The 25,540-nt window shown below is 42.5% G+C and overlaps 1 protein-coding gene across 11 annotated transcripts in view; it reads right to left on the bottom strand.

The window, feature by feature from the left end:
- Positions 1–5,231: 5,231 nt before the first annotated feature.
- The window catches only part of DPY19L3 (dpy-19 like C-mannosyltransferase 3), a 71,130-nt gene continuing 50,821 nt past the window's right edge, over positions 5,232–25,540 (bottom strand). For 8 of the 11 annotated variants that reach the window (XM_064581098.1, XM_045891206.3, XM_045891201.3 and 5 more), the window contains 8 exons: positions 25,199–25,321; positions 24,744–24,855; positions 23,857–23,913; positions 19,860–19,942; positions 11,714–11,846; positions 9,282–9,440; positions 7,739–7,896; positions 5,232–5,861 (listed from right to left, as the gene is read on the bottom strand). In XM_064581098.1, the coding sequence (XP_064437168.1) occupies positions 5,708–5,861; positions 7,739–7,896; positions 9,282–9,440; positions 11,714–11,846; positions 19,860–19,942; positions 23,857–23,913; positions 24,744–24,855; positions 25,199–25,321 (979 nt within the window). In that variant the 3' untranslated portion in view covers positions 5,232–5,707. Of the gene's footprint in view, positions 5,862–6,355; positions 7,897–9,281; positions 9,441–11,713; positions 11,847–19,859; positions 19,943–23,856; positions 23,914–24,743; positions 24,856–25,198; positions 25,322–25,540 lie in introns of those variants that run through there. The other 3 variants (XM_045891200.3, XR_010408170.1, XM_064581099.1) reach the window with 3 other exon arrangements.

Here is a 25,540-nt window from a genome sequence, read left to right as displayed (position 1 = left end):
GTTTCTCTCTCTGGGAGGAGTCGACTAACTATAACTCGCTGAATATTATTTAATCCGATGAACCTGATCTCAACTGCAGACTCCGATGCAACAAGCCTTTATGACACACTCACTCTGAGCGTCCAATGGGAACTTGAAGACAAAAAAGAAATAGCCCCTACCCTCAGGAAGTTCACAGCACAGTGTGAAGGGTAGAAACATATGTAATTAACTAGATTCAGGGTGACAAGTGCCATGAGAACCATGTGAAAAAGGTGTAATGAGAATAAAGAACATTTAAAAAAGATGTCTGCCTCAAGAAAACCAGACTCATGAGAACTCTGCCTTCACTGAAGTGTCTTCATCAGGGATCATTTGGTTATAAAGAATGGACGCTCACACTAGCTCAAGTCAAAGAAGTAATTTACTGAAAAGGTAACAGGGGTGCTTCATGGAACCCAAGAACAGTGAGTGGAGGTAGTATGTTAATACTGATTGCAGTAAAACAGTGAAGTGGGCAGAGAGGCACACTTCTTGGACACGCCATTGATTAAGCATCTCAAATTTACCATGGCCGCTCCATAACCCTTTATTCCTTTTCCTGTAAAAGGCCTGCTCCTCCTCAGTATGTTAGGTCAGGATAAGCGATATTGTGGCGCAATAGCAAACAGCCCTGAATCTCAGTGACTTAAAACAACAGAGGTTAATTTTTCAACTGCATGTCGAATGCAAGTCAGCAGGAAGCACTGTTCCGTGCTGCCCTTATTCCAGGACCCAGGCTGATGGAGTAGCAGCCACCATCCGGGAGAGAAAGAATCTTGAGGATTTGGGGCTGGCGTTAAATGCTCTGACCCAGAAGGGACACATCTCACTGGCCAGAACTAGTCATAAGGCCACACTCAACCAAAAGGAGGACAGGAGGAAGGGAGAACCAGAAATATTTGTTGAACACCAATAATGACTACCGTACCGGTCTTCTCCATCTCAAGAGAAGGCACTACCATCACATACCCAGTTAAAAAAAAATCTAGGTGTTATCCGTGATCTCTTTCCCTTATTCCCAATGTATAATCCACCAGCAAGTTCTACACACCTTACTTCTCTTCATTCTCCACCACTACCATTCTGCTCGCCAGACTATAACCTTTCACTGGGAGGACTAAAATACCCTTAATGCAGGTCTTCCTGTCTCCAATCTTACCCTCTGCCACACCCAAGTCTAATTTCCATACAACTTTGTAGGCTGAATCTGTCCCCCATCCCCGGTCTCCACTTCCTAATCTCTAAAATTTGTGGATACATATGCTACTTGGGAGAAGGGTCTTTGCAGATCGGACGAAGGTTACAAACCTTGAGATGGGGAGATCATCCTGTGTTTTCTGGTGGGTGCAATCTAATGCTGCACACCCTTTAAAGTGGAGAACGTTTTCCAGCTGTAGGCACGAAGATGTGGCAGAGAGGAAGTAGAAAGTGGTGCAGCAGGGTGGGGAGCCAGTGCGCCGTTGTGGGTCTGAGATGGAGGGGGCTGTGCACAAGGATCCCAGGGAGGCTTCTAGTAGCTAAGGGGGGTCCCTAGCTGACAGCCAGCAAAGACATGAGAAATTTGGTTCCACAAACACATAGAACTGAATTCTGCCCACAACCTGAATCAGGCTGGAAGTGGACTCATCCCTAGAGCCCTCAGAGGGGGGCTGGCTTTCCTCGTCCTGAGACTCCAGGCAGAGAAACAGCTGAGACATGCTGACTTCTGACTACAAGACAGACAGACAGTATATCTGTAATGTTTTTTTTTTTTAATTTTTTATTGTTATGTTAATCACCATATATTACATCATTAGTTTTTGATGTACTGTTCCATGATTCATTGTTTGTGCATAACACCCAGTGCTCCATGCAGAACGTGCCCTCTTTAATACCCATCACCAGGCTAACCCATCCTCCCACCCCCCTCCCCTCTAGAACCTTCAGTTTGTTTCTCAGAGTCCATTGTCTCTCATGGTTCATCTCCCCCTCCGATTCCCCCACTTCATTCTTCCCCTCCTGCTATCTTTTTTTTTAACATGTATTATTTGTTTCAGAGGTACAGATCTGTGTCAATAGTCTTGCACAATTCACAGCGCTCACCATAGCACATACCCTCCCCAGTGTCTATCACCCAGCCACCCCATCCCTCCCACCCCCCACCACTCCAGCAACCCTCAGTTTGTTTCCTGAGCTTAAGAATTCCTCATATCAGTGAGGTCATATGATACATGTCTTTCTCTGATTGACTCATTTCACTCAGCATAATACCCTCCAGTTCCATCCACGTCATTGCAAATGGCAAGATCTCATTCCTTTTGATGGCTGCATAATATTCCATTGTATATATATACCACTAGTTCTTTATCCACTCATCTGTCAATGGACATCTTGGCTCTTTCCACAGTTTGGCTATTGTGGACATTGCCGCTATAAACATCGGGGTGCATGTACCCCTTTGGATCCCTACATTTGTATCTTTGGGGTAAATACCCAGTAGTGCAATTGCTGGATCGTATGGTAGCTCTATTTTCAACTTTTTGTGGAACCTCCATACTGTTTTCCAGAGTGGCTGCACCAGCTTGCATTCCCACCAACAGTGTAGGAGGGTTCTCCTTTCTCCGCATCCCCACCAAAAAGCTTTTGTACAGCAAAAACGGTCAACAAAACCAAAAGACAACTGACAGAATGGGAGAAGATATTTGCAAATGACAGATCAGATAAAGGGCTAGTATCCAAAATCTATAAAGAACTTCTTAAACTCAACACCCAAAGAACAAATGATCCAATCAAGAAATGGGCAGAAGACATGAACAGACATTTTTCCAAAGAAGACATCCAAATGGCCAACAGACACATGAAAAAGTGCTCAACATCACTTGGCATCAGGGAAATCCAATCAAAACCACAATGAAGTATCACCTCACACCAGTCAGAATGGCTAAAATTAACAAGTCAGGAAATGACAGATGTTGGCGGGGATGCGGAGAAAGGGGAACCTTCCTACACTGTTGGTGGGAATGCAAGCTGGTGCAGCCACTCTGGAAAACAGTATGGAGGTCCCTCAAAAAGTTGAAAATAGAGCTACCATACGATCCAGCAATTGCACTACTGGGTATTTACCCCAAAGATACAAATGTAGGGATCCAAAGGGGTACATGCACCCCGATGTTTATAGCGGCAATGTCCACAATAGCCAAACTGTGGAAAGAGCCAAGATGTCCATCGACAGATGAATGGATAAAGAACTAGTGGTATATATATACAATGGAATATTATGCAGCCATCAAAAAGAATGAGATCTTGCCATTTGCAACGACGTGGATGGAACTGGAGGGTATTATGCTGAGTGAAATAAGTCAATCAGAGAAAGACATGTATCATATGACCTCACTGATATGAGGAATTCTTAAGCTCAGGAAACAAACTGAGGGTTGCTGGAGTGGGGGGTGGGGTCGGAGGGATGGGGTGACTGGGCGATAGACACTGGGGAGGGTATGTGCTATGGTTAGCACTGTGAATTGTGCAAGACTGTTGAATCACAGATCTGTACCTCTGAAACAAATAATACAATATATGTTAAAAAAAAAGAAGAAGATAGCAGGAGGGGAAGAATGAAGGGGGGGAAATTGGAGGGGGAGATGAACCATGAGAGACGATGGACTCTGAGAAACAAACTGAGGGTTCTAGAGGGGAGGGGGGTGGGAGGATGGGTTAGCCTGGTGATGGGTATTAAAGAGGACACGTTCTGCATGGAGCACTGGGTGTTATACACAAACAATGAATCATGGAACAGTACATCAAAAACTAATGATGTAACGTGTGGTAATTAACATAACAATAAAAAAATAAAAAAATAAAAAGAATTCCAGAGGTGAAAACAAACAGCATTTACCTCTTTGAGGATAAATTCTTCTCTTCAGAAATACTATAGCCCTGAGGTTCAAGTGAAACAAGTAAGCAGCTATCAAACCAAATTCCATGAAAAAATAAACTCCTATGACATTAGCAAGTCCAGCCAAGATCTTGGCACATTCATCTTTAAGGACTAGACTCCATGTAGCACATACTTAATACACTTTAATAGATGGTTCCTTGGTTTCTGACCTTCAAAGACAGGAAAAACACTCATCTTGTGTACTTTAAAAGAGCTTTATTTAGTATATAATCTCCATACAACTCAATACAACAAATTATAAAAGCTCTTTGTAAGATTTTATCCAGAGGATGTTAAATACAGAAAGTCAATTGCCAGTTGCCATAAGAAAGCAAGCTACTCTCATCTTAAAAGTTTTTTCCATCAACAGATAAGCACTCTCTTCTGGGCCAAAAGGCTGTCATATATAAAGCATTTAGGAGCGTATTAACCAAGATACATGATCTGAAAATGTTTTAATACCTTCCTATTAATTCCAAGATTTAAATGAAATCTAAAAAATGGAGTATTTCTATGTTAACTCATGTAGGATTTGGCCAAAGATAAGCTAAAATTGGTACATCTTAGACAAAGTTCACGTGGAATCAGAATAAACATTTTTAGTTAATTGTGAAGATGCAGACCAGGTGAAATATCTACATCTTCCTTGCCCCACCCCACACACGCGCACACACACACGGCCACACACACACCCCTAGCTGACCTCACAAAGTTTAAGAAAATCATCTCTAAGTGGACAACAGATGGCTTAGATAACACCTAATTATGCTCCTGGCTCTTATATCTGAAATGAATCCCTATTTCTTAAGTCTGTAATAAAAGAGTAACTGGAACCTTTCAACTGTAGTAGAATCTCTATTAGCCACTGTGATCAGTATCAGTCATTTAATGAAGTCGTTTAATGAAGTAAGTAGATTTAAGTAGGGAATCATAACTTTAAAAGTATAATTGTCCATTCATTTGCTAATCTGCTGTGAAGCCAGGGTCTTTCCTTTGCAATAAGGGTTCAATGGTTCCAGTTCTATGCTTGCAGAAATCATACCTGTAATACGGTTTGGGTACATTTTAATACCTCTGGTCAGTCTAGATATTTTAAAGGTGGAGCGAGTACTTAAATCTATAAAGCAATCGAAGCTCAGAAATTTTCTTGAATTTTATGTTTTCCCAATATTTTAGAATTTTCCCAACCACACCTAATTTATTTAAAAGCAATTTTTATCAGCAACTCAACCTTTATCAAACCTTACCAAAGCATTCCAGTTAATGTTCACAGAAATAGCTTTTTCCACCCCGATTTCCTAGTTTGTGTTGAACTGTGTCCTCACAACAAGAAGGAGAACTGGCACAGAGCAGTTTGGCACTGGCACCGAGCACACAGCAGGGAGGGGACACGGGGAACGGCCGGGTCAGTCAGCTCACAGGACGGATGGAGACTGTCGGGGAATCTGGTGAGTCACGTAAGCAGAGGATCGGTAAGAGCACTTATTGTACTTAGAGGTTCTTCTGAATGCTAACTCTGAAGCAAAATCAAGTGGTTATTCTACCCATAAAAAACCCAGCCACAACCTGAGGCTATTACCAAATATTCACACAGCCGCTGTGACCTGCGTGGCGGGGAGCCAAGGCCCTGGCTGGCGTGCTCCAGCTTGGCAGAGGGCCAGGAGTAGTCACTCTTCCTCTTTCCTCCTGTGGACTCCAACGAGAAGGTTGTAAAAGAGAAACTGATGAGCACTAAGAATGTTCAACATGGTTTGTTGACAGACTTGGTCATCAGAAAAGAGAAATGTCTACATGGTCACAGTGTCTTGGAAAGAGCGTATGCATGGATTTTGTCTTGCAAGACTTTTTTTTTTTTTTTTTTTGGCACTTTATATTTTTCACTGAAGACTCAACACTCAGCGTCTTGGCAACAACGGCACCTAAACTAGGAGAAAGAGATCCCTGTGTGCCATCAAGGCGGTGATGATCAGTGTACAAATTTAAGTACATGTTTCTTACACTGAGACTCCACATACCCAAATGCTTAGATTAGTGCATATAGAGAAATAGTTAAAATAAAACCAGAATCTATCAGGAAGGTAATAGAGGGCTTGAAAAAAAAACTACGTGGTCTAACATGTACCTTACATGTGCTTCGTTTCAATTAGGAGTAAGGCACTCGCCGAAGGAAGTACTGACCCATGCTGTCAGCCACACCACGCATGCATCATTACTGGCTTAATTGAAGTTTTCGTACTGATTACAGTGTTTTATTATTGTATTATCCTAAACTGCAGTGGTCTCCAACCTTATTACAGGATACAGGAAAGACATAATTCAGGAGTTTCAGCTGCATAATTTAGTAACCCAGCCAGTGTCAATTTTTTTTTATTTAAATAAGTTTTGATAAAAAAGCCAAGTATCCTGGAGTCCGACATGACAGTGTAACATTTCTTTCTGAATACTGTTTAATAAGTAGTAACTGAATGTGAAATAATTTGAACATGTGATATATCTATCTTGATGCCTAGGGTAATTTACTTCAGTACAACTGCAAGGAGAAACCTTTACATCATTTCCAACTGGCAAGAACAGGGGAGAAAGTTAATTTCATTACCCATCTTGATTTAATTAAATGTGCAATATGCTTTTATCAGCAGCTTTTACATGTCCCCTCATTAGAAATTAATTATAAAAGCAATTATCAAAAAATTTTTGAACAGGTATACATAATCCTCTTTGTTGTTTACAAATAAGCATGACTTAGAGGCACTTGGTTACCTTTTAGTAAGAAAAACAGTAACACTACCCAGGCCCTCACAGTAAGATTGGAGACCACAAATCAAATTTGGTATGAAAATGCTCTCTGCCAAAAATACTGTATTAATGAATTAGTTAAGATAGAACATTTTAAAAATATTCAGACTTTGCAAGGTTCTAGGCTGTAAAAAATACAAAGGCTAAAAACAAAAAGTTTAGAAAATTTTGCAAACCCAGTAAATTTAAATGAGTAAGAAATGAAGAAAAATTTTCTTACTTGCAGGATAGGCTAAATAGTATCAATAGGTTTTAAAATAACACTAAACAGTAACAAAACCTGCTTGGCTACATCACATTTCTGCTCCTGTCACGACTTACAACAAGGAATTTGTCACACTTTCCTGTATCTGGCATTTAAACATGCACCCACATGCGCGTACACACACACGACACGTGACTCATATACTGAGGTGCTAAACTTTCCATTTCAGACAGGGCACAACAAAAAGTTTTAGATATGTACAAAGACCTAACATGATTTTTAAAAAAAATATTAAAAGCATGACAGTTGGAAAACATCATAGAATTTTTAGGTGAAACAGGATGATAAGGAGTTTTGTAAAAAGCCATCCACTGGTCTTCACTAGTGAACCAACACTAAAGAATTTAATTATGCATCCCCTTAATTCGATTCCACCATAGCTGTCTGAAGTCAATTAACAGTACTTCAATCCTGAACAGCCTCTGGATTTCCACCATGATGCGTGGCTGCTCAGGCCTCTGTGGCCCACTTGGTATTCTCCCCAGCAACGAAATTCTAGACCACTCCTAGAAAGTTGAGAAGTTTAGGCTAAAGAACATTAATGAAACAAGATAAAAAAGACAGAAGCTTGTGTAAGATACTTTCAAGGACAGTGACGCTTGTGTAAACATCTCTACAACTTACTCACATCCCAGCATTGTGCTACAGGCTACCTAACGACATATGAAATGTTACTGTTGGTTTCATTAGGATGGACTTTCACGTATCAAAAATAGAGGTTGAACAGAGAGCTTGGTTACTTGTTTCTCGATAGCTTGTAAACGTGGAATGTTTTGTTCTGGAACACTCTAGTGAAGTATGCTGTGTAGGGTGGCAGGTTTCTCTTTATCTCTTCACAGAAGCGAGGGTGGCCCGCAAGTTTCAAATCGGGATCATTCTCTCCTGGGCCATCCATCATCTAAAGCCAAAACAAAACCAAATACAATTTGGGAGAAATATCATATTTATAGGAGACAAGAGAAGTAGGAATAGGTGTTGGGTTTCTTTGAGAGTGGTATGTTAGGTGAACACAAATTGTATTATTTCAATGTCAGTGGCTACTTAAAAGATGATCTGGTCCAACTTCCCCTTGGAAGTATACATCAAGGCTGAGGAGGGGAGCTGAGTGTAACAGGATGATCACCTTTAATGGCAAAGCTAGAAGAACTTGGATCTCCTTGTTCTTAGGGATGTACTACACTGTCGCTCTCACAAAAATGAAGTACAGAGAAGAATGACTATGACCAGAGGAAATCCTCCAACTCATTAGTTAGAAAAAATTAAACACAAATCAAAATTTAAATGCATGTCTTTGGTCTGTTATCCTCTGAATTCAAGACAGTTGGGCAAAAATTTGAATCTCATGTTCTCTTTCCCCCGGGTTTACTGAGGCATAACTGACAAATCAGACTGTGTATGGTTAAGGGATGCAACCTGATGGTCTGATTCACATAGACATGGTGAAATGATCACCACAATCAAGTGAATGAGTACATTTGTGTTGGTCAAAGGACAAACTGGCAGTTATAAGGTGAATGAGTCCTGAGGCTCTAATGTACAGCATGGTGACTACAGTTAAAATAAAATACCCTATACTTGAAATTCGCCATGAGAGTAGATCTTAGGTGTTCCGAATCTCCAATTCTGTACAGTCAAGTTTTTTTTTTTTGAGATTTAGGCCAGGTTTATCATTTTTTCCCATTCATTTTTTAAAATATCTGTCAGCTTTTATACCAAATAATTATAGCACACACCACCTCTTAACGGATGAAAATCTTCTGCTTGCGCTGATCTGAGACCTGGCATAGCTCTAAAAACATTTTCCTCAGAAGGAGGAGGGAGAAATAGCTTGTTCTTCTGCTCTGGAGTGGAGGCTTGGCCGCAGAAAGCCATCTCTGTGGCACTGTGCCCATGGACAAAGGGGACAGTGACAGGAGCGCCTAGGAGGGAAGCCCCGCTGTCACAGTCACACTCACGTGCCAGTCAAAATGATGCTTTGGAGCGTAGGTTTTAAAAGGTCAAGGTTTTGTTTCTGATTTTAACAGCAAAGCTTTAAAAAATGGATGTTATGCAGAGCCTCAGGATACAAATCAGCTAAAGACAGAGCTGCTCTATTTGACATGAAGCTCCCGCATCTGTCCCCTCAGCAGTCCCCACGGCTGTCACTGAAGTGCCCGAGCCGGGAGTCCCACAGAATGCGGTGAAGCTGGGTACTCGATTCAGGCCATCATTCTGTAACGTACAGAGGTTCAGACTGGACCCCTGTCTCCAGGAGTCCCGCCCAGGACGAGGGGACAGGCTTACGTGCCCGTTGGCGACGTCCAGCAGGTCCCGCAGCCGGCAGCCCCGCTGGTGCCTTCGCTCATAGCAGATGCTGTCTTCCAGGATGACGTAGTCGGCGCCAAAGGACCTCAGGAGGGCATGCACGTCCTCTGGGGACCTCTTTGCATAAATCTGATAAACCTGCACGATGAGAGGAAAGGGGAATAGGGAAAAATGCCACTCAACTGCCAGGAAGTTAGTGGAGGGGCTCTAATGCGGTAGCGTCCCACGGGGGTTGTCTAAGACCCAGACACCTGTTTCCATGCGGGCCACTCCCTCATCCACAGATCTGCAGCACGCGGGGGACACTGCCAAAACAATACTGTCATGACTCAGCCTTGAGAAAAGGAAGGGTGAGGCATGCTGCATACATTTGGATTTAGACACCCGACAGATACGGATTTAGAACTATCACTGGGAGTTGTTCATTGGTAGGTGCCAATTCTAAGGCTGCTTCCCAAAGGTAAATAACACAGTGGAGTAAATGAGACTCACTCTCTACCTCTAAAAAGATCCTTGGACGAAAAGGGTCCGTTAAGCATGATGGTGCAGTTTGGGGCACCCACACTTGTCAGGAGCCCCAGCTTCTGACAGCAGCAGCTGTGGAGAAGGAGCGCCACAGGTCCCTGGTGCCAGGCTGGTTGGTCCCTGCGTGAGCAGCAGGAGACCCTACACTTCTCTCTCTCTCACCCTTCCCAGAGCAAGAGCACCTTGTAGCCCCCAGCGGCGGTTCAGCGGGAGGCACGTCCTTCCTGCTCATCACCAGCGTCACATCCCTTCCGTGAAGACACAGATGGCGAGCACCCTGTGTTCTGCGACTTGGCAGCAGGAGGAGGCTATGTGTCTTGTGTGTGTGTGTGTGCACGTGTGTATGTGTGCGGGGGGTGGCGGAGACGACTGCTGACTCCTTTCCGGCACACTCATTTCTAATGATGTGGCTCTGACTGAAGAGACGGGGCGCTGAGGGCCAGCGTGCCCGCACAGATGGGCGCTACGCTAGGCGGGTGGTCTGCTTCTGCTGCTGACGCCGTGGGGCCATCCTGGCCGGAGCCCAGCAGCGGGCCTCACGCCGAAGGCGTTCCCACGACTGCAGAAGGGCACCAGGACCTTCAGGACGTTAGTTCTGTGGGAGCACAAAGCTCGGTCCCCAGACACGGACAGGGTCCCGGAGGTGGTGGCGCGTGGAGGAGCCCCCTGTGCACCTGCCGTGGCTTCTCCGCCCCTCCCCCGAGTCCCAGCCACACAGGCCACCGGCCCACTGAACTCTGGGTCTGGGGAGCCAGGCACCCTCCCTGCTTCCTCCAGCTAACCTGGGGGAGATCTCGAACACTTGCACCAATTGAAAAATTCCCATTTTAGCAGGACCCTAGGTTCAGATATTCTCATAAAATCCAATGGATTTAGTAAAAATCATGTGCTTTTTTAGGCTAGTTAAATCTCAGGCCCAAACAAGACTTTTCAGCAAATTTTCAGCGACTAAGATTAAGAAGTGACTGATAGAAAACATTAAAACATTTGAGAAGCCACCGCTGGGGAAACAGGCTGCCTCCTGCACCGCTGACTGGAACGTAACTGGTATCCTCTGTACAGAGGGTGACTTAGGACGGTCTGTCTCGCTCAGTTACAAACGCCCATACCCTCCGCCCCGGCGCGTCCACCTCGAAGAATCTGATGTGCAGAGTCATACGTATGCAAGTCTGCCATTTGGAACATTGTTTACATAACTTCAAAAGACAGGGAAACAACCCCAATGGTTAAATAAAATATGCTACATTTGCATAACACAATCTCTGTAGATTTAAAAACAAGAAAGCTGTTAATATACGGATTTGGAATGAGCTGCAAAATATATTAAGTGCCAAAGAAACCAAGATGTAGTATGTGACTTGTCTTGTAAAACAGGGGGAAAAGAATATGAATACGGGGCATGTGTGTATGTATACACATTTGTATATCATAAAATCCCTCTGGAAAGATATACAATGAACTGGTAACACTGTTTGTCTCCTGTGAGGGGACCCGGTAGCTGGCAGAGGGCTGGGATGTAGGCTTTTCACTAAGTTCCCTTTGGTTTATTCTGAAGTTTGAACCATGTGGCCGTATTACCAATTAACACACACATACACACACGCACACAACGGTCCATAAAATAAGTAACCAGTGTGCCCCTACTCCTTTTCCTTCCTTCTCCGATTCAAAAGCTGACAGCTTTGTTCTCAAATGCTCTTTTCAGTACATCTCAAGCTGTTTTTCTTCTGTGATTCTTCCAACCAAGGGGAACATATATGGATGCCTGTAGTGGACGTGGGGCAGGGCAGGGCAAAGTCTAGGCTCAGGAGCCGCCAGCCCCAGGGGCTCAGGCCCGACTTGCTCTGATCAGCTACAAGGCAAGGAAAGGCCGGCCGGGTCCTCACCGCTTTGGTCCGCTCCCTCAGGCTGTTGTCTTCGTAGTGCGGGTGGTTGGTCAAGGTCCTTCCTGTGCACAGCTTGACTCCGGCCAGTAACTGCATGCTCCCAGCAAACACGGCCTTCCTTGGAGTGTGAGAGCTGAAAGATTTCAAGAGTCTGAATTAACCTCACAGCTAAGATCTCCTCACAGACAACAATGAAGACAACATCACACTCCCAGAATCACCCAGCTGTGTCAAGAAGGGCTGAGACTTTGGGAAAAACGCAGGAGGTCCCTTGACATTTGCACTCAAATTGTTCTATGAAACTTCTGTTTTTGACAATGGTTGGGAAATTTCTCATTCACTGTTTTGCTGGGTTTACTCTTATAACAAATGGTCTTAGGATGTGGGTATCTCCTGGCTCGAAGTCTTCCAGGCTAAATCCCATAATCCTCTCCTACTCTTTGACAAAAGATTCTGACAAAAAAGAACTTAGAAGACTGTCATCACGTTTTGTATTAAAGTTAACTAAAGGGCTGCCGAGAGTAAAACAAATTATAAAGCCAGAAACTGCAGCTGATCAATTCCAACAATTTCCTTGTTTTTGTTTAAAACCAGAAAAAAAGATCACAGATATTCTGATAAATTGCTTTCCAGAAAAAAAAAAAGAATTTATAAAAACAAAAGAACACAGAAGATTCTGAAAAAGCAAGTAATTTATTACTCAGTATGGGGATATACACCATTTCTGATGTGGGAACACAAGTATTTCCTATGTTCCTTTCCTCAGTCCTGATTATGAAAGTCTAAGGAACGTGGGGGAATACGGGCACTCTCATATTATTAAATCATGACCTCGCTCCCCGTGTGCCACTGAGCTGCAATTCTCTGCCTCCCTGTGGGGTGTGAAGGACAAGGAAGGAGGATGAAGGAAAGACTCCTCGATTACAGTAAGAGCATTTTTCCTTTTCCCTCTGGAAAAGAATTTTAGTAGTTGATTTTCATTCCATATTTTTGGGAACCTGGGAGTCCCTTGCAAACTGACAAGGTGTCAGTTTATTGTGAAGAACATAAGCGCCCTTCTACAGACTCTCCTCAGTGCAGCGCGTCCTCAAGAGGCCCACTGGGAGCACCACCGGCCACACGTGCCCTTCCTGTGCTCAGAAAGAGGAGTCTCGGCCTGCCAGGGGGAGTGAGAAGATGGACAGTTTTGAGAAGGAGTCTAACTGAAATTATTAAAACGCAACATGCTCTGTAGAAAGAGCTAGAGCAGGCTGTCCTCCTCAGTGTTTTTGGAGGTCAGGGCAGAGACTTACTCTGGTGCTACATTTCTAAGAGAGGCCGCCATCATATTCCCATATGGCACGAGGATGTTCCATGCACTTCAGTGTAATGCTAAGGTAAGACTACAGTGTGAATGCCATCCAATAAAGGCCTCAGGATGCCTATGAGTAAGACATCCTACAGTTTAAGTTGCAACACTTACAAATAATTTACTTGAAGAACTCAGGCTTTTCTAACAATGACACTCTCATTCACTTGGATTTCAAGGAGCTTTCTCAATGGGCACCTGGGGATGACACATAACCTGCATCCCTCCTTACTCACGCCAGAGCCCAAGGTGTGGATTCCAAGAGTAAACAGTTTTTGGTTAGCTTGGCTGTGCTCGGTAGGTTGTGAGCGTTCTAACAAGCAGACCCAGGAGCACAAGAACAGACAGATGTTTGCTCTGTCCCCTTGAACTGACAATTTACAGGGAATTCTTGGTATCTAGCCCCATGTGGTCAGGGGGACACAAGGGTTTCAATGACAACATGTGAAGGTGTAGTGCTCCTTAGCGGGAGATTTTACAAATACTTAGTTTAATTCAACTGACCCTTATTAAACACTTAGTCTGGGCCCCAGGCCTGGGCCGTTCTCATCATAGTGTGTTAGAATTGCCAAGGACGAGTAAGCGCGGGCAAATACTAATTCAAGAAAACGTCAACGTTTTTCCAAGCCAGTCTTTCTTTTTGTATACTCCTAACTGGCTTAAACCATTCCACTGCAATAAATAATGCAATAATGCCGCATATTAAATAAATGCCCCACAGTGCCTGTCTTTGGGGCCACTGACCTGAACAGATGCAGAATGCAGGAAGGAGTGAAGTCTGGTCTCCCTATCTGGCAGAGCGTGGGGTAGAGGCGAGACCTAACTGTGGCTGAGCTATCCTGGTTTCTGCCTAGAGGGTGCCCAACTGGTCCTCCTACACAGCTGAGCTGATAACATCCATTCAAATCTTCAGACTGTCTTAGCATCACCATTTTGAATTAGAACAGGGGTCAGCACCAGGGAGATGCACAGAGCTGTTGCTAGTCTACATTTGTAACTGTGGCAGACACAGATGACTGTTGTCTATTCATGGCTCATGACCAAGGTTTCATCTCCCTCCCTGGACTCTGACCATACCACTTGTATGAATTACACAGTTCACAAAGGTTTAAAATGTCCCAAGTCCTGAACTGCTTGCTGGGGAGTTAGAGAGTTATTCTTTATTCAAACTACAGCACCGAGGGCCTACAATGTGCTGGGCCGGCAAAACACCGTACGGTGATAACCTGGCTTCGAGAAGCTTACTAGCTAATAAGCGAACAGAGCCAGACTCAGCTCCCACTACAGGCAAGCACTTCCGAATAAACAAGTAGTTAGTCCAGCATGTATTTACTAGCACTTTCTGTGGGCCTTTAGCTATCCTGGAAACAGAACACACAGGGTGCAGTCCCCGAAAGAGCAGTCATCTCCAGGCAGAGCAAGGTGATGGGTCCCATGACTGCTGAGAGGCACTGAGGGAAAAATGAAATAAACTGCTCTCATCTGCGACATGTTTTAATGTTTGGCCTCACTAGTCAGAAGTCAGAAGTTTAAAAGTAATGTAATCTGTTTCAACTGTTGGTGCAACAATCTTCCGGATTGTTCACAGAGTCTTTCACTAAGGTCCTTGGTTTTATTTTAAAGGAGCAAAATACAAGTATCCTAATGCCTATCAAATGAACTAGAAAGACTACTTCTTTGAAATCTACTGACTTCCAAGCAGAGCGGAGATGATGTTTATTTGCTTTCTTCTACTGATTCGGTTTTCTGTGCGAGCCCATAGTAAATCTGGGACATTTCACTGCTACTTTAAATATTTAAGTTTACCCATAAAGCAAATGCAAAGTAAAACAAACAAGCAAAGTGGAACAGAATGAAAAACAATCACACATTTTCTGAACTTTAAAAACCTAGATTCACTGTGTTTCATATTTTCTGTGGTAAACTTAACAGGCAGAGGGGAAAGGCATTCTTTGTCCTTAACTTAAAACATGCAGTGTGACAGGTGTAATGCTTGTTCTTCTTCCTTCCCAGATACTTCTGCTGACACAGACTGTGGTCTGTGTCTAAAATAGCTAATGTGCTTTTAACCACTGAATGACACTTCTCTATTATAGAAAAACAAAGCAATTTTTACCAGTGTTTGAACAAATGATGTATAAAATGAAAGGATAATTTGTTTTTATAGCTCTCTGCCAAGCTCTATAGCAGGCTGCCCAACCTGCAAACAATTTATTCTGTAAGAAATGTCACTAAATAATGACAAGGACTCACAGGTCAAACGGATTTACATTACATAATTTAAATGTCATTCCAGGAAGACCTGATGGCATTTTGAACAAATAATCTCATTTATTTTTGAAGCTCTAAGCTTCAACAAGTTAATTACTGTTGAACTAATGGGTAAACTGAGCATTATAATATAATGTGTGAACATGTGCTTTATCTACACTTCAAAAATTTATAGAATTATGCAAATACCACAAAATGATTCATTAAATATAAAAGAGGCTTAGAGGCATTTAAGGTCTGAACTTAACCTTCATCATATTTAAAATATCCAGTAATTCTTTCTGCTTTGATAAAATGCTAAGGAAGTTTGGGCCATTTTCTTTGTCCCATTGAGAAAATATTGCACATGCTGGCTTCATCACTGAAAACAGACTACTGCTAGCGAAAACTCCTCTAAAGCCCCGTAGTTAAAATGTCACATCTCAAAATATTCAAATCTATAGGAGTGTTTTTTTTTTTTTTTTAAAGATTTTATTTATTTGACAGAGAGAGAGACAGCGAGAGAGGGAACACAAGCAGGGGGAGTAGAAGAGGGAGAAGCAGGCTTCCTGTGGAGCAGGGAGACCGATGTGGGGCTCGATCCCAGGACCCTGGGATCATGACCCGAACTGAAGGCAGACGCTTAATGACTGAGCCACCCAGGCGCCCCATAGGAGTGTCTTAACTGCAAAACGTTAGAGAAGAATTTCAGGAACCGAGACTGAAACACTCAGAGGTCACAAAAGAATGAGGTATGAAGCCTGCTGTTGTGGTGTTTGGCCTCGTGGAAGTAAATGTGCTTCCTAGTCACAGAGAAGGCCCAACAAGTACCACCCCGGGCTCGCTGAAAGTGATACCAGAACAGAAAAAAAAAAAAAGAAACCCAACAACCTCAAAAAACCAAAAAGCCCAACATATCAGGTTTTTAACCTTTGTATTTGGGAAACATTATCAGCAAAAAGGAGTTAATATGAACAAGGTGTGCAGCCCGTCAGTGTCACGTGGGAGGCAGGTGACCAAGTGAGCGAGCACACGGGTGGTATTGCGGAAGGGGTGGGGTGAACGGCCTCCCTGTTCTCCCAGGGAAGGTTCTGGGGCTGATTTCAACAAAATGTCCTTGCTGGTTAATGAGGAATTGAATCTCAAAGTGTTCTTAATTTATACTTATATTTAAATCTCTACTCCAGGGGCGCCTGGGCGGCTCAGTCGGTTAACCATCTGCCTTCAGCTCAGGTCATGATCCTGGGGTCCTGGGATCAAGCCTCACATCAGGCTCCTTACTCAGCATGGAGCCTGCTTCTCTCTCTGCCCCTCCCCCCACTCATGCTCTCTCTCAAATAAATAAATAAAATCTTAAAAAAAATAAATCTCTAAGGAACTAAAGATAGGACATTTCTGTACTAAAAATTAAAACTTTAAAAATATTTCAATTGAAACCTGGTAAGCCTCTCAAAGTCTTAAAATAGAGTCAACAATGAGAATATGGAAAAAAAAAAAAAAAGAAGACAATGGCGCTGAGATGAGGCTCAACATTTGCCCTAGCAAAGAGGCAGTATTAAAATGGATGGAGGGGCATCTGGGTGGCTCAGTCGGTTGAGTGTCTGACTCTTGATTTCAGATTAGGTCATGATCTCAGGGTCATGAGATCGAGCCCTGCATCAGGCTCCATGCCCAGCATGTAGCCTGCTTAAAATTCTCTCTCTCCATCTTCCCCTCCTCCCACCTCTCTCTCTCACAAAAAAAAGGACGGCCACCCCATTTACACATTCATCATCATGTCCTATATATAGTTGGTGCTCAGTAAATAGCTGTTTGATTGTATTCGTAAGTATACAAGTTCAGATATAACTTCATGTATTAAGGCTTTCAATATTTTCACAGAAATCTAATCCTCCCCAGTATGGCCCCTCTCATATTAATAAGTGGTATCCTAATGGAATAGGCTATCTGGTTAGCCAATAAAAGGTCATACCCGAGCCCCTCCAAAAGAAAAGAACTAAGTCCTGCTGAGGTGATGGAATCCTTCAATTCACCCTCCAACCCCGAGAAGCCCAAGTGAATACCTGGCAAGACCTAATCCCCAAACGGAAGCTCAGGGTCCCTGGAGCACAAGAGCGATGCCGAAGGCCGGCGCTAAGTACACGAAGCAGAGACCGGGACATGGCGGGTAAGCTTCCTCTCAACGTTTCACACGGGAGGTGCCCTGTGCCATAATGGAGGGTCACTCGAGGTTCCCCTAGAGTTTCTGCAGGTCACTGTTTCTCATCCTGATGCATCCTCACGGGCAGCCATCCTTAATGGAGGGTGACTCCCGCCCCCGTCTGTGCTGCTGGCGGATGGCCGTGGCATTGCCACGGTGGCTGGCTGAGGACAGCAACAGGCCAGGCCGGGAGAGGGAGGCGTTCCTCACTGACAGGGCTGGGTCCCCAGCGGAGGCCTGGAGGCGCCCTCGGACAATTGCAAATAGACTTTCGGACACACGCCATGTATCCTTAGGCCGCAGCCTGGTCTCCAGCCTAGCTCCGACCTACTCATGTCATGGGCACACGTGACTGATCAAAGTACTAAAATGAAAGCTGAAGGTCAGAGTTTATGTTTCCAAAACAGAGGAAGTCAAGGCGAGTTAAAAGAATATTAAGTACATTCCCTTGTGTTTGGAATTGAAGGTGACAGACCAGAGCCGATTTAAATGTTGATTTAAATAAATTTTGTGTCTAAATAGACTCTATTTTGGCATATATTCATCATCACTTAAGCTTATTTCACAAACATGCCCAGCAGCTATTTTTGCAAAAACAATAATTTGGATTTGAAGAATTTTAAGAGGAAAACAAGCAGGATTAGATCACAATGGAACCAACATTTTGGAACAATACAAAGCTTTCCAGTTGCTGAGGATTTTTTAAAAAGTAAAAAGAATATGTCTCCATACAGGGAGAGGACCTTGTTAATGAAAGGAGAAAGTAAGGAACAAAGATCGCTTTCCCAAATGAGAGAAATAACAGACTAACAGACTGTCTTCTTTACACCTGGAATATAATCTCTCATCCACAATTTTTCAGAACCAGAAACTTTAACTTTCTGTGAGGACAAGCACGGAAATAGAAGCTCTACAGTAAGTACACCCAGGCCGACACTGCCAAACCCGGGATCTGCCAGGACGCGTGTTGACTGACGTTACAAGTCATTCCCGTAAGACTGGGAAGTGGAGGTGGGATGTTTACAACAATGATCTGGGTAGATCTGCCAGAACTGCCGGCTTCGGGATTCTACCAGAGAGTGGGTGCCCTGCATCATTCGAATCGGGAGTGCAATTTTAAAAACAGAAAACATCAGCCTCACCTTCAGATGTACGTGTCATAAATTTCCAGCTGACTACAGTTAATGCAAAAGTAATTAGCTTTTCTTTATACGAATAACCCTCTTTCCCCATACACAATAAATACTGAAGGAATTATTTACTCTATAATTGTCTGCCATGATTTAAAGTTAAATAAATAAATAAAGACAAAGCCCTGCTTCGTAATCTCAGCACTGGAAATAGATGAAAAATTATACTCCCTGCATCCAGTCAAAGCCAGTCCGACATTGGGACCAAAGCCACATATATATTTTAGACATAAATCTCTATAAAACCCATGTATTGCACTCAAGAGACCTAAGCTATCAAACATTTACCATCTCTTAATACACAAGCGGTGCAAACTATACTGGTTAGTCAACATTAGTCACGAGCAAGTGCCAATATGGCTACTAAAATTCTAAGTAAGGGATGGAGACGATTCAGCCGATGCCTTCGGAATATGTCACACAAGATTTGCGACATGTATTTACATGTGAATAATTACACTGCTGCTTTTTGGTTATGAAGCAGGGAAATACAGTAGTACAGGGCACAGGAATACTGCTCTGGGTAGAAAAGTTTATATGTGCTGGTGGGAGGCCGGTTTCACGAACACAGAGTTCATCCTGATGCCGGATGCTGAGGCAAAGCAACAGAACGCAGGCAACAATACGAACCAATATAATGCTAAACATGACGATGTTCGAGAGAAAAGACTTTGTACTTTCAGTTTCCTTTAGGCCTAGGCTTGGGCAATATACTTCGTTAAAATGAAATGTGCACGGAGTTAGTAGGACTCTAACTGTGGTTTCCAGTGTAATTTTTACATGATTAACAAGGAAAGAATACTTCCATGTGTCAGTTGTCACAGAAAATCTGAATGGTATTAAAAGGAAAGCAACAATAAAGGTGAAATTGGCCAAGAGTAGAAAGCTTGCTTTCCACAGCTGTCAGTGGCCTGGAGTACATCCTCCAGCTCTGTTTTCCTCTCTTTGTGGGGTGTTTCCCTTCTTCATGAGATTGTGGTTAGAGAGAATATTTCTTGAATGGAAAGAAATTATTTCCAAATACAGAGTTTTAAAGAAAAACTTGAAAATGAATGTTATCTTTACAATTCGATTCAGAAAAAAGAAAACACCAAATGAGGTCTATGGTGACTCTTAAAAAGCACTTTACATTTTAAAGGTTAAAAAAAATCCTCTTACTTAATCCAGTTCATCAGCTCCACTGTGTCTGGATCATAGAATTCTCTCAACTCGGAGAGTTCATCCATCATTCCTGGCCAGAACTGAAATTAAAAACAAAACAAAAACAAAAACAAAATCCACCCCCGCGCCCACAACTATCACTAAGGTTCAAACGAAAGAGGAGAAACTGCATAGAACTTGCGAGCTAGATCAACAGGACAACAGCAGTATCAGAACGACCTCACCTCCGCAGTCCGCCCTCCTGGCCTAAGCGAGCCAACGTCTGAGACCAGTCCCCCAAATTATCTTGAGCCAAAGCTGCTCAGGGCTAGAGGGGTTGTCAACTTTTTAAAAAAGAGCTTTTATTTGAGGAAAAGTAAAATGCTGTCGTATGTGGTGTTGATATCTAGGCCAACGTTAATTTGGGTATCGGTAATGGCAACCACGAGGAAGCTCACAGGGTACCAGCAACTCTGACTTCCATCGCGCCATCTACCCTTCAAGACAGAAAGTGCCCTCACAAGACAGCACCGTTGTGGAGCTACAAACGTGCTCTGGAACACAGAACCTCCTTCATCCCTGCAGTTACCCAGGGAGAACGTGGACACAGAAGGCGTCATCCCTACTGCTGTTCACTTTTTATTTTACTAGTCAGGAGACGCTTGCTCAGGGAGATGACCTGACCAGGTCAAAAGGGGCAGAGCTACCACTTGAAACTGGACTCCAAATCCAGCCCCCTCTTCACTGTGATTACAGTGTCTGCACTGGAAATCTGGACAAATGCCTCGATGTATTTTAATGTAACTGCAGGTACAATGGGAGAAAAGAGTATTTGGAAGTAGGACTGTCTAGGAAAATCTGGGGCATTTGAATATTCTATTTATGCCACCAGTGCCTCCTACTCAACTTGAGTTAGTTAAGGTGATGCAGAGAGTGTAAACATCCCACTCCGAGTCCACGGCTTTTCTAACATAATTGCCTGTTTAATTCAACAATTAATTACATGTTCACTGCTGTATCCAATGATGATTGGCTAAGAAACCTTGATCATCTACATACACCCTAGGGTGAAGAGCAGAATTCCTATGCTGGAAGGCCACTGCCAATGGGTCTGTGCTTCATTAATGTGGAAAATGGAGTAATTGTACTTCAGAACCACTAACTAGAACCAGAGCGGCGCCCAACTCGTTGGTAGCTGTGCTTCAGCCCTGTCACTTTCTTATCTTGTCATCTCATCTTCGGCCATTTTTAGTGCTCATTCTCCTCTTGTCCCCTGGGTGCGTGAACCAGGAAAACTGCTGGTGATAGAAAATCAGCACTTCTGGCTCCGAGTTTTAGAAGAGATGTAAATCACAGGGACTCAGTGATAACCTGTGTAATATTTCAATTATCCCTACTAACTTGGATAATCAATAGAAGGCCAACTTTTTAATGATATGTCCTCATTCTTTTGGTATAAAACATATGTTGAAATCTATGAATTCAATGGATATTAGATATTTTTCTAGCTTAGAAGATGCTGTTGTTAATTCTGAAAATGTTCAAATCTAGTAACAGCATCTTGTGATAAACTTCTTAAACAACGTGAAAATAAGTGTTGGATTAACTAACTGCTGTTTCTAAATGATGTGAGATTTCAGCAATGCCAGTAAGTTAATCAACACGAGAGTAGTAATTTTATTAAGCTCCTGATTTTAGAGTGAAGTACATGCTTTTCCCTTTTAAACAGGATTGTCTTAAAGAGACATACAGCAAAACTGCTACTATCAACAAGAAAATCGGAAATCCTCATTACAATTGCTCCATAAAACTCAAAATCAGGCTTTGAAATACAGGAGTTCATTTTACTTGCAGGTAAATCTGTTCAATAGCTGGAAAACAGCCTCAGTTTCACGGTACTTCTTACTATACATAACATCTTAATTGTCTTTGTGATTTTACATTTTGAGAGGCTGGACTATCTAGACTGTTCTGTACTGTGAAAGCTGGATGCATTGGGGTTTCTTATACTGGGAAGGGCAATGCTGATGCCAGGCCAATCTTTGGAGGGAGTCTTCCGAGTTACTAATTCTCTTATTCAAAGAATGTCTACGTAGATTTCGTAAAATGATGGTTTTGGTGCTATAACTGTTTTTGTTTTTTGTTTTTAATAGTAACGTTTTTCAAGAGGGGCGCGTGGAGGGATTTTGCCCCACCCCCAAGGGGATGTTTCCCAATGTCTGGAGATTTTTGATGGTCAAGACTGGAGGGAAGTGCTGTTGGCACCCAGGGGGTAGAGAGTAGGGATGTTGCTAAACATCCTACAACACACAGGACAGCCCCCTACGACAAAGAATAATCTAGCCCAGAATGTCAAGCCCTCTGCCGAGAAGCCGAGTTCTATGCATTAGCCCCACCTAGAGGGCCGAGGAAAACACACATTTCTGGACTCCACTCCCAGAGGTTCTGATTCAGTAGGTCTGGTCTGGAGTGGGACCTGGTCTGGATCTGTATTTCTAACAAGTTCCCAAGTGATGCTACGCTGCTTCTCTGGGGACCACACTCTGGGAACCAGTGCTGTATAGCTCAGTTTATTTCTTCTATACTCTCCTTGCTCAATTTTACCAAGAACAAGAGATTTAAGTCCTCAAATAGCTGTAAAAAAATCAATAAAATGCCAAATACATAGCTGAGACCTAAGCACTCAGCCTACGCACAGAGAGACTGTGGAAAAAAGACTGATCGTGTGCGTCCGTCCTTAGTGAGAGACAAGAAGCATGATGAGCTCAATCTTTTCTTTGAGGAGGGTGTTTTATCATTCAGAACCAATGTGGAGAGGTCAAGGTATCTCATTCATTTTTAAACATACACTCTGTTTATAATCTTTAGTTGTTGCTTTCCAGAGGTTTTAAACAAGTTTCATTTATTTAAATTAGAGCAATAAAATTCCCAGAGGCGGGGGGAAGAAATAACCTATTTCTGTTTCCCAGTATCTGAGTTAGCCCAGTGCTCTGCCTGCAACAGTAGATGCTTTGATAGACAGGAACATGATAGAGCGTAATTTTCTGAAATATTTACAGTAGAATCATCCAATATAGTGATTAGCAAACATGATTTTTAGCCTAAAACCTTTGGCTTCAGATAAAATCTTACATGAAAGTATAAGCAAATAAAACCAAAAGCTGAGCTGCTCTAGCTGATCCTCTCCGTGGGTGAGCCCCCCTCCTCCCTGGAGCCCCCTACCCAAATGAGGGTCTATACACAGTAGAGTAGGAAATCTATTGTTCTAACATAAAACCAAACTTGAAGGAAAAAAATCTAAACTTAAAAAAAAAATGTCAGATTTTTAAAAAAGAGGGTAAAGGTTCAACTGGATAGCACAGTCTGGGCTTCCTGCCCAGGTATCGATTCAAGCCTCTAAATCTCAAAGATGGGACAAAAGTCACCAAATAGCCTGACTGGTGACTCCCTGTCTCTTACCGAGGGTTCTCAGAACTGAACACAGTTAAAGCTATTTCAGAAATTAGTCAACTGAGAATCTGAAGAATTTCATGATTTCCTATTGAAACTGAGGGATAGCTAATGAGGCTAATCTGGGACTGTACATATTTACATATACCCAGCCTCTTACAAAGATGATTTAAACCGTCTAATAAAATACGTAGGTTAAAGTAAGATGCATTTTAGGATCTCTTACTCTCTATAAGGCAGGTAACAGGAGAAAATTATTTTTCTACTTTATTCACCTCAATATAGGTCTGAAAACATCTTTATTTTCCGAATTTGCATCAGCTGAATAGTAAGTCAGAACCAAAATTAACTAGAAAAATTAAACTGTAGTTGTTTTTACTTGTTAAATACTATTTGGGATACAGATCAGTTTTCCCATCAATGCCAAGTGCCTTCATGAGAAGCGAAGGAGATGTTTGTAACCTCTGCAAACCATTCTATTTGCCAATAACATACAGAGTACACTGAGTCAAAGCAATTATTCTGCTAAATTAATGATGGCAAGAATGAGGAAAATCAGTCTTACCTTATAGCACAGATACAGCAGTATTAATATCGGTACTGAGTATCGCATTATACATATCTATATAAGAAAGACATTATTTAGATCACAGGTATTTTTGCCTTACAGTTTTGCTTTGTAAACACATGACTTTTTCTTCTTAAAACAACAGAAATGTACTTTAATGGAGCGTGAGTCTCCAATTTGCCCAACAACCACGTCAATGTAAGGGTCCCAATCACTCATGAGATACTCATAGCTTCTACCATATTGCCACCTTGTGAATTTATAAGGGAGAACAACTCAAAACTGCATTTATAGGCTATTAATCATAACCATACACTTACTAATATTTGTTCTAAGTATAATTTATAACAATAATAGTGATAACTCTGGATAATGGGGTTACTGGTGATTTTTAATTTTTCCTTGTATGCTTACAGTACTTCCAAATTCAGTATAATGAGCATATCTAACTTATGGTCTGGGAAAAAACAAGGGATTTAAAAAACAAAGAATAAATTTATTTAAAAAATAACTCCTTATAAAATCATAATGTGTCGGGGCACCTGGGCGGCTCGGTTGGTTAAGCGTCGGATTCTCGATTTCGGCTCAGGTCGTGATCTCAGGCTGTGAGCTCGAGCCCCGCATCAGGCTCTGTGCTGGGCATGGAGCCTGTTTAAGATTCTCTCTTTCCCTCTGCCCCTCCCCCCTTCCCCTGCTCGCGCTCGCTCTCTCCCTAAAATTAAAAAAAATCATAATGTGTCAGTTATTCTATTTTCAGCTTCAAATTTTAGTCTCCGTTTCATCAGACCGATGAACAGGCAACTACTGGAAATAACAGTAACTGGTATGAAAAAAATCCTCAAACTTGTAGCAATAGGAGTGGAAGGCAAAGCGACAGCACTGACCCTCTTTGGGTTATACAGATGGATCGACTTCAGGAGCAACTCCCATATCTCAGGGCTGCATAAGCCGAACGACGCGAACACACACATGTGCGACGTCCAGAGGTACTTCATTCTGTAAGAACAGAGACCCGTGCCAGTGGCGGACACACCGCGGTGTGACTCAGCTGCACTGTCTGTGGGAGGAAAATCTGAGCCATCCGCCAAGGGTTAGCCATGCATTTCATTGGCTTTTGAGAAAACCATGGAAGTAAAAATGGAGGAATGTTGGTAATCAGGAATAAACTGGTCACTCATGATATTTTGTACGGGAGAAGACAGTAAACAAGGGCATTTTTATGGGACCCATAATTATCAATGAAGAGGACTGTTAGTTTCCAAGTTGCATTGCTAAAATATGTCGGGTAAAGAGTGGTCGAATAAAAAAATTAATCAAGCAAACAGGTAAGACAAAATACCTCATTGTACTCAATGCCAAGAATCCAAACAGAATGGTATGTATTAGGTTGTAGGCAGTTTCTGGTTTCAGGATGATCGTGCACTTTCCCATTTGACCCCTGGATTGCTGCCTTGTAGAATCACTGAATAAAACAGCACACATACAAAATAGAAGCTAGATACATCATTTTAAGTTAGTTAAATCTTTTTTAAGGATACCAGAAACTTATGCCTTCATGTATTTAGAAATGTTACTGCTCTAAGATAAAATGAATCAGCATTAATCAATTCTGAATTCGCGAGGATAAAACTGTTATATAACATAATGCATTAATAACTAAAATTTAACAAATTTCATTTTA

Source organism: Mirounga angustirostris, unplaced genomic scaffold (assembly GCF_029215605.1).
Source record: "Mirounga angustirostris isolate CCGP_5_RB_7025 unplaced genomic scaffold, mMirAng1.0.hap1 SCAF_16, whole genome shotgun sequence".
Taxonomy (NCBI): domain Eukaryota; kingdom Metazoa; phylum Chordata; class Mammalia; order Carnivora; family Phocidae; genus Mirounga; species Mirounga angustirostris.
Note: the sequence above shows the minus strand (reverse complement) of the source record. Positions and strands in the feature narration are given on the sequence as shown.